At 37.3% G+C, this 10,069-nt stretch overlaps 1 protein-coding gene across 3 annotated transcripts in view; it reads right to left on the reverse strand.

Annotated features, from left to right (window-relative positions):
- Positions 1-9,841, reverse strand: part of LOC100726242 (protein FRA10AC1) — a 45,338-nt gene extending 35,497 nt beyond the window's left edge. The window contains exons 1-6 of one of the 3 annotated variants that reach the window (XM_063239380.1): positions 9,618-9,841; positions 7,660-7,736; positions 5,285-5,380; positions 5,107-5,152; positions 1,943-2,019; positions 838-921 (exon numbers count right to left, since the gene is read on the reverse strand). In XM_063239380.1, coding sequence (XP_063095450.1) covers positions 838-921; positions 1,943-2,019; positions 5,107-5,152; positions 5,285-5,380; positions 7,660-7,736 — 380 coding nt within the window. In that variant the 5' untranslated portion in view covers positions 9,618-9,841. The remainder of the gene's footprint in view (positions 1-837; positions 922-1,942; positions 2,020-5,106; positions 5,153-5,284; positions 5,381-7,659; positions 7,737-9,617) is intronic. The other 2 variants (XM_063239379.1, XM_063239378.1) reach the window with 2 other exon arrangements.
- Between the last annotated feature and the right edge of the window lie 228 nt (positions 9,842-10,069).

Below are 10,069 nucleotides of genomic sequence, written 5' to 3' on the forward strand. Positions count from 1 at the left end.
AAATAAGTATTATTATATTTAGAAATCCAACCACAGTTTGCTACTTGGAAGTGATGTCAGATAAATAACTTCTATAATATAAACATCAATGTTTTGGGGAAGCCTGTTTTTTTTTTTTTTTGGTACTGGATTTTGAACTCACGACCTTGCATTTGCCAAGCAGGCACTTATGTCACTGAGCTAAATCCCTAACTCTAAAGAAAAACTTTTGTCTAAGAGGGACAGAAACGGGCCAAGGAGGTAGCCCAACATCAATATTTTAAAAGATCTGTTACTTACATGTACATCAAATATCTACATATTAACTATTTTTTTTTTTTTTTTTTTTTTTTTGGTCTTTTTCATTTTTACCGGTACCAGGGATCGAACTCACGACCGCCTGCTTGCAAGGCAGGTGCTTATGCCGCTGAGCTAAATCCCCAGCCCCTACATATTAACTATTAATAATGGCTCTCTCAAGGAAGCAAAGGGCTAAATCAGAACTGAGAAGAATTATTCATTTCTTACCTTTTGTATCTATGATTTGAAAATCATTTTCAAGTATTAACTTTTCCCAAATTATTTTCAAAATTTTAAAAGAAGTATATAGTACCATATTACAGTATACAATGTCATAAAAATAGTTTTTTTTTAAGACTAAGTCAAGCCATGACATCTTTAAACTGCCAAAAATTATGAGATGAACCAAACAAGAATGCTAAACATGGTTTTATGTCTTTAATTCTACACCATCCTATGAATGGGCTGAATGCCTCGAATAAGTGACATATACAAAAAAAGAAGAAGAGACAGGACTAAAGCATCTGATGTATTACAACTCTTGATAGCTAAAATTACCAAGTCATCTCCATTTCATCCTCTTCATTCCATAGAAATCTATGATTTTCTCGTATAACATCTAAGTCTGTCTTGTCATTTTCCCTGGAAAATAAAAAAAGCTCCATTTAATATAAAATCAAAATGAGTCAAATTGAGGAGGTTAATACTTTCAATACTGTGAGATTTTTAAAATATATAAAATTAATAGTTTTATATGTGAATATATATGTACATATATTTATAAAATATTTCAATATTTTCAGAAGGTAATTATAAAATGTTCTACTACAGAAGCAAGTTAAATGGATTAAAGAATCTATCCATCCTAAGTAGTGGCTTCAATTATATAAAAGGTGCTAAGTTATCAAAACTGGGATGAAAAAGTTGACTAAGCACTTAAGTTTCAGAATCTAACTAAAAGAGAGTAACATCACTCTGAGATCCAATTTTTAAAAACATGGAAAGTTACCCCATTTTACTAGTGTCCTAGTTAAACTGAGCAAGGGAGGAAAAGTGTTGAAGATTACCTGTCGAGATAAAACGCTAATAGTTTGGAGCTGGAATAAATGATTCTTGAGGTACACAGCTAAATTGATAGGGAAGATAAATTTGGAAAGCTGAGAGAGCACTGAAGTTTTATAAAGCCCTATCAGTTCATAAAATTAAAAAATAGAGAAGGCCATAAAAGACAAAAAGCTCAAACAGAAGAACCTCAAATACAGAAAGGACTTCTATGTATATAAAATTCTAGAGTGAGGGTTTTTTTTTTGTGGTTTTTTTGCCCTCCCTTTTAAAAAGTAACAAACTCTAAGGTCTAAAAACATCTTTGTTCCAAAGATCCTTGCCAATAACACATGTGAATATTCCTCACATTATCTGTTAATTTCCAGGGCCCTACCCAGCTCAGGAGGTGAGGAGGCTACCTGAGGCTTACTGCCAAAGAAATGGGATTTATGATGAAACGCTTAACTAGAAACTCTTGAGGCTTTTTCTATCTTGTGATACAAGGACAATGGAACACAAAGTATCAGATCAGTGACAGAATCCAAAGACACAGCAGCCATAGAACTTGAAGGTATTCTATATTTCCCTTCCTATTCAAAGTAAATTTCATGATACTTACCCCAAACGCCTGAAGTCTTCTTTTTTACCACCATAGTATAAAATATAGTCATTTACAAGCTTTGTATGCCTTTGATACTGAAATGCAAGAAATTAAGGATTTTATTTGTTTAGAAGTTGTTTGGTGCTATGATACTTTACTGAGTAAGACAAAACCATAGTATGAGTTTATATCAACTTTTCTAGATATGCAAATGTGTACTACATTTGTTTATAGATTCAAAAAATCTAGGACAGTGTATATTAGGTCATGAAGAGTAAAAATTGTAAAGCAGAAGAGATTCCACTTTCTGCTGAACAGTTTTGCAAACATATGTGAAATGTAATGTTTGAAATATTCTTCAACCATGTATTTATTACTCTTGTGATATAATACATTACCATCAAGAGAGAAAGAGCATCTTATTCTACTGCTGGACAGCCAACAACTTTATCCCATCATTGGCTCTAATGATCAAAGGAAGGAAAAGAAATTTTGGTTTCTAAAGTTAAAGGTTAGGAATAAGATTTATCTTTCTTATTTTAAAATATAATTTTGCTATTTCAGTAAAGATAAAGCCTCTAAAAGCAGGTATACTTCTATAATATTTAATCCTAACATTGTTTTTTAAAAAACCAAACATAAGTAATCAGATGTTACTTTTTATAGTTTCTTTTAATACTTAAAGAATCCATGCATGTTTATATGAATACAATATAACAAGATATATGAGCGTTTTGTTTTAGAAAGCTTAATGGCTAAACTCTAGAACTGAACATGCACATAACAAAGCTGACCTCACCTTTTATAACTGTGTCTGTGACTATAACTATTATATTAAAAATACAGAGGTGGAAGTGGTGGCACACAACTAATCCCGGCACGAAGGGAGGATAAGGCAAGAGGATCACAAATTCAAGCCACATGCTAATTACCTTCCCATCACTGGGATATAATATCCCAACAGAAAGGTTTATTTTGGCTACTGGTTTTAGAGAATTAAGTCCATGACTGACTAGCTCCAGGGCAAAAACATTATGGTATAAGGGCACTACAAAGGAAAGATGCTTAACCATGACAGCTAAGAAGCAAAGAAAGAAGGGAGGAACCAGGGCAAGAATCCACCGTCCCAGGGAAGTCTTATCCCAAGTGACTTGCCTCTTCCAACTCAGCCCACACAAGACTCGGGGGAATCTTAGATCTGTACCATAAAAGTCCTATCTGAGCAACTTAGGGAGATCTTGTTAAAATTGAAAAACAAAAACATTTTTAAAAGATATGGGAATGTGGCTTAGTGGTAAAGTGCCCCAGGTTGTTCTGCTATTCTAACCTTCTCAAATAATCAGAATAACATTGAGAGAAAGGGGGAAAGAGTGGCAGAAAAGGAAAAGAAGAGAAGAGAGGAGAGAGAAGAGAGGAGAGGAGAGGAGAGGAGAGGAGAGGGGAGAGGGGAGAGGGGGAAGAGGAGAGAGGAGAGGGGAGGGGAGAGGAGAGGGGAGGGGAGAGGAGAGGAGGAGAGGGGAGGGGAGAGGAGAGGGGAGGGGAGAGGGGAGAGGAGAGGGGAGAGGAGAGGAGAGGAGGAAAGGGGAGGGGAGGGGAGAGGAGAAGAGGGGAGGGGAGGGGAGAGGAGGAGAGGGGAGGGGAAGAGAGGGGAGGGGCGGGGAGGGGAGAGGACAGGGGAGGGGAGGGGAGGACAGGGGAGAGGAGAGGGGAGGGGAGAGGAGGAGAGGGGAGGGGAGGGGAGAGAGGAGGGGAGGGAAGGGGAGAAGAGAAGAGAAGAGAAGAGAAGAGAAGAGAAGAGAAGAGAAGAGAAGAGAAGAGAAGAGAAGAGAAGAGAAGAGAAGAGATCTGGACTCCTCCTGAACCACCACCAACTGACCATGGTAAGTCATTTATCCTACTAGAGCAAAGTCAGAAAACTTTTTCTGTAAAGAGTCAGAGAGGAAACAGTGTGGAGTATGTAGGAGATACAGTCTCTTGCCACTGTTCAGTTGTATCATTTTAGCATGAAAGCAACCACAGGCAACATGTAAGTAAGCACAGCTGTGTTCCAACATAATTTTGCATGTCTAAAAGCAGGTGGAAGGTATACTTCTCCCACAACTAATAACCTTGGACATTACATGTAAAACAAATATAATAAGATTCAGAAAGTTGGAAAGAAGTAGGCATACCAACAGACAGGGACTTCAGAGTAGGAGATGAAATTGGCAACCTGTAAATGCTAATAGGTACAGATTAACACAGTCTCAACAAAAAGCCTGTTTTCTGCCTAATCAAACGACCAATGGCCAACCTAGCAAAACCAGTAACTTTGAGACAACTCTTCTACTTCAGCCAAACATCCCAGAAAAAACTGCTGACCCCACACTGGAAAAGAAATGCCTAGACTTTGGTCTTGATTGGGTAATAACTACATGCCCCATGTCCCTAGGGGTGTCAGAGAAGGGGAAGTAGATGTTCAAATGCTAAAGGAACAAAGAGCATATGAAGCCCATGGGGGAGCTAAGCTACTAAGTTAACAAAAACAAAACAAACAACAACAAAAAGAATAATTATGGGCACAGTGGTACTTCTGTAACTTAAAAGAATTAGAATGCAACAAAATGAAACAGATGAGTATTCCCAGGGGTGAAACTGATATTGTCTCCTTGCAGTTCTCACCATAGCAATAAATACTAAGAAATATATCAGGTCTTGCTTGGCCTTTCTTTCATTTTCCACTATTGCCAGCAGCAATATGGATGCCCAGTTCAGTAGCAGTGTCACAAGTCAGTCTCATTCAAAACTTGAGTTGAGATACGGCTTCTACAGAGAATCAGATTATAAATCACTTCTAGTCATACCTGAGAATTAAAACCAAAGCAGGCCTGGGAATAGTCCACAAACATGTAATTTTAAATATAAATTTTACAGAGAAATTAACTTTTTCAAGATTCAGATAGGATGAGATTAAAGATTAGTGTAAAAAAGGAAATAAATTTGACAAAAAGTTGGAAAAAATACTTCCCAGGTTCATGGACTCTATAAGCTTATTTATAGAATACTAGTAATACATTTTATTACTTTTGTCTCTAAACCTTTACTATGTATTAATAAAAGAAAATGTGTAAGACTTTATCAAAGAAGTATAAATTAGGATAACAAAGCAGATTTTAAAATATCTAGAAATATAAAAAGGATACAGCGTCCATTGCTATGAGATGAAACCTTCTATTTCTTGCTTCTTCCCTGTTTAAAAACAAAGTTTAACTTAAGCAAATTCAAATGTCTATATTTGAATTCATATCATCAAACCTCGTAGTCGTGGAGTTTATAAAACATCTTAAACCAAAGAAAGCGATTGACATGGAAATATCATACCTGTCCAGCAGCTCTGCAGCAACTTGCTTACTGGCCACCTTTCCATGCTTTTCTTTCTGAAATGGCTTTTGGAACAATAAGTCATCTTCAATTTTTCTGGTATATTAAAAAGAAAAATTATTAAGAGTTAATTTTTCTTAAAGGTTGCTTCCTAATTCTTTATATTTTCATTATTGATCATGTTTTAAAGAATTAAGCAAGCATTCCACTACTGAGCTACATCTCCAGCTCATAGAAATCTTAACTTAGAAAAGACACACTGATCTTTAATGAGACATTTTATATCTCTTTAATTTTATTTAGTATCTATCGAATGGAGAATACAGGCCATTCACAAGAAACTAGGGGTACAGAAAACAAAGGACACCTCAGTGAGCAAACCCAGCCTGGAAACCAGTGCTATGTGCAGACTCCCGCTGGACTGGAACAGCCAGCCCTGGCTCCTTCCAGCACGCAGGCTGGCGAATGAGAAGCACCATCTCACATTGCCACCCCCAAGTCCCCTGCAACATAAGCAACTGACTCATCCAGAGAAACACAGGCTGAGATGATGGCTATGGAGGTGAAATGCAAGTGGATGCCTGTAGTGCTCTGGTGTTTCACTAACATTGCAGGTCTAGGGCCAGTGGTCTGATCACAGGTTCAAGAGATAGTGGTAGCAGTGTGGCATCTGGGGGCAACTTTTTCTGAGAGTTGTAGCCATTGTTGATTCCCTATGGTATTGTATTGCAAGTGCTATATTGTTTCCATTGTTTTGTTGGGTTGGGTTTTATTGTCTTTTATTTTGTTTGATTATGTCAACTCTGATGGCAGGAGCAGCTGCTTCAAAGATAGCAAGATATATTATAGTAGCAATTCTATTTACTATTTAGCATGTTTTGAAGTCCTTTATTGCATTCCCTGTCTAGTTTTTATTGTTTCTATTGTATTCTGTTTGATTTTTACTATCTCTGTAGTTATCTGCAGCTATTTTGAAGACATCAAAAGGCATTGTGGAAACTATTGTTGATTTCATGTTTTTAGACCTGTATCGCTTACACTGGTTTGTTTTGATTGGTTTTATCCTCTTTGAAAGAAAAAAAATACTTAATAAAACCTTCCAAGGAAAAAAAAAATAAATATTTTTTAAGTACTTAAAAAAAAATGGAGAAGACAGAGCCAGGCATGAGTGGTACACACCTCTAATCCCATTACTTGGGAAGCTAAAACAGGAGGATTACAAATTTAAGTCTCAACTGGGCCACTTAGCAAGACTCAAACTAAGAAACAGAAAGAGCTGGAGATGTAGCTCAGTGCAAAGGCCTTAGGTTCAATACCCATTACCAAAGAACAAAAACATAAAACAAAAATATAAACCACAGAAGATAAAGAATCAAATGCATGAGTTTGGATGTCATATCTCCCAAGTTCCTAGCTCAAATCCTGATTTGGTCATTTATCACTTTAATCCTCATCTTAATATAATTAAGTTACTTTACTTTTCTGTTTGTAAATTAAGGATAAGGAATTTTTTGGAAAAGGGGCTGATTACAGAATATGTAGACCACAGATGATCAGCCTTGGTTATATAGATAAACATAACTCTAGAGCAGAATATCTAACTGGATTTGTTCATATTCTATTGTTACAAATTAGTATTTCTAGATTAAAATCTAGTATTTCTAGATTGAAAATCTAAAAAATATAAAGCACTTTGGTCATCCATGAAAACAGAGTATATTAAAAATGTTCAGTCCAGTTAGCATCTCCAAGACATCGCTCGCATTGTAAAATAATAAAACTGTTTCTGTAATTTTGGTTAGTATGAATATCAACTACTCTTGATGGATAAAATCAAATTTCTACCCTAAGCAAAACAACTCAACCAAGATGAGCCTCTTTATGATACCCAGGCTTATGTGCTGCCAGTTGTTATTCCTTCCAATTCAATAAAACCTTCCATGAGCTTCTTCCTTTCACTTACTCATCCATGTAACATAAGAACCACCTTGCATTACAATCTCATCCTCCACAAACTTCAACTTGAAAGCAAGTACTAGCAAGAGTACCACCCAAGCCCCTTCTGAGGTATAACATTTCCGAGTACACAGTCCTTAACGGATCGATGAAAAATCATATAGAGAAATCTGAAATCTGTAATTTCTCTCCCTTTTCCTCCTTCCCGTTCAATAAATCCCTAGCCAGCACCAACTTTATTTTTTCCCACAACTATTCTCTAATTTTGAATCAATTTAATATAAGTTAACAAAAATTATTTCACTATGGAAATTACCTTTACATACCTATAAACAGAATCCAAAAACTTCAATATTATTTATTTATACCATAGAACAATCTAGAAAGGACGCAAAAGATAGATCAATAAAGCTACTTACCTTTTTTTCTTTCTGCTAGACTCTCCACCATGTTCATCGTCACTAAAATCAGAGTCATAGCCTCCGTGCCCATGCATCTGCAAAGGAGTATAATGCCTAAGTTTAGAATCTAAATTGCCAATCATTAGAGAAACAAAACACTTAAGAAATACACCTTTAAAAGCCACAATTGTTTTAAAGGAACATGGTAGGCAGGTAGTTCATGGATTATCCAGCCATCTAAAACTTTCATTTACTTTGAAATAAACTTACCCTTCAGAAAATGCATCACCTTTAATTATCTTTAGAAGAAAAAGGGAGGTTATTCTTTGGCCTTTCCACTGAAAACCAGGCCCAAAGCTGCAAGGTGACTACATGAGGTTCAGCAATGCTTCACTTTTATTTAACTCAGATTAATGTTACTATGTACAGTTATGTATCCCACAAAGATGTTTCAGTCAATGGCAAATTATATAGATATGTATATATCTATATCTATATCTTTGGTCACATAAGATTATAATGGCACTGAAAAATTCGTATTGCTTATTTTTTATTATATCTTTTACTATGTTTAGGTACACACATACCATTTATTACAATTATCTACAGTGTTAAGTACATGTTGTACACATTTATAGCCTACAAAGTAATAGACTATCCTGTAGAGCCTTGATATGTAGTAGATTGTACCATCTAAGTCTATGTAAGTATACTCTGGTCACCTTTCCATGTTTTTCTTTCTGAAATGGCTTTTTCACAACGATGAAACAAATGACACACTTCTGGGAATGTATCCCTATCACTAAGACATGCAAAACTGCATTTATCACCAATACTGTCCCAGACTTTGTACTAAGTACTTTACAAACAATGCCTCTGATTCTAAAATTTGGAGCTTTTAGCTCAATTCTAGTGATGAGAAAGATAAACGATATACGAATTAAGTAAATAAGTTTTACAAAGCAAAAGCAGCTCAGCCGATCTACTTGATTCTTATGCCACAATTTTAACTACTCCAAATTGCCCCTCTTGAATATGGTCTGCTATATCCTGTGGGAATTACAGTATTTGTGAATGATACACTATCAATTTGTGAAATTTGTCCTGCTACGTTTTTCAACATGTCAAGATTTTTGCTTTCTTTTAAATATATTCAAGATAAACTATCTTATCCTTTGTCTTAGTCAATTTTATGTTGTTTCAATTCATTTTAAAAGTAGCATTCTTGGCTGGAGATATAGCTCAGCAGCATAAGCACGTGCTTGGCAAGTACAAGGTCCTGAGTTCAATCCCCAGTACAAAAAAAAAAAAAAAAAGGGTAGCATTCTTAGAAATGCTGAAAGACCTCAGTTATCAATTGCGTTGGAAGAACTCCTGGATCCTAGATTACACTGAATTTGGGACACACGCTAATGGCAGACACCCTGGTTTACAACCTTCAAAGATGAAATGGTCCTACACCTTCACTATCTTGTTGGTGAAAAACCATAGTGTGGAGCATGTTCTAAACTCAGTCTACTACAATTCAAATCACCGCTCTGCACTTCTCGCTTGTCTTTCTTAGACCATGGTCCTATCTTCTTTGGGCCCGTTTGCCCATTCATAAAATAATGTTAATAAAATGACAGGCCTCATAGAATTAAATGACTTACCACATCTACAGAGTTGTACAACAGTGGCTGGTACAGTAACCCCTGTAAATGTTAACTGTGGGCACCCTCATCACCTCCGGACCTCTCCTCCCCTCGCTCCCACACCCCATTTCTTGTTTCTCTAGCGGCTTCCCGCGTCCTCTACTGTTAGCTCAGTGCTTGTAGCCTAAAAAGCTTCCACTCCAAATTACGAAATTAACTGACAAGCACCAGAAAATCTCGAAAACGGAGACGCCGAGTAGCTGTCATCGGAAAAAATAATAATGATAACAATTCACAATCCACAAGCAGGAGGAAGTCTTCCTTCCCCGCCACCACGTATACCTGCGGCCTTCCTTACACACCCCTTTCCTTCGGTGCCTCTCTGTTCTGCCAAGTTCGCCCTGTGAGCTGTGGTAGCTGCAGCGACCACCGACTGCCTGCGAGAGCCGCTACACGCCGACCCGCTGGCCAGGGCCGGGCAGCCTTTCGCCGCCGTTAAGGACGCGCTCACTCCTCTATCGCCCTTCGGTTCCCGACCGGAAGCTGCTTCCGGTCCGACTCAGCCGGGTGTCACACTTAAAAGGCACCGTCCCGGGTGCGTAGATTTTTGTACTACAATCAGCACACCTACGGAAACAAGGGAGGCAGGAGAAAAGGGCCGGAAGAAGAGCAGAAACCGGGCACTTTTCATGAAGTGCTGCCTCTACGTTTTATCTGGGGCTCCTTTCATTTTCCTCTAAGTAATCCATCATGTAGTATCGTCTAACACTGCCCGCAGCTCAACCTACACCCAT

This window comes from Cavia porcellus, unplaced genomic scaffold (assembly GCF_034190915.1).
Source record: "Cavia porcellus strain 051 isolate PalLab524CR breed Dunkin Hartley unplaced genomic scaffold, mCavPor4.1 scaffold_28, whole genome shotgun sequence".
Taxonomy (NCBI): Eukaryota; Metazoa; Chordata; class Mammalia; order Rodentia; family Caviidae; genus Cavia; species Cavia porcellus.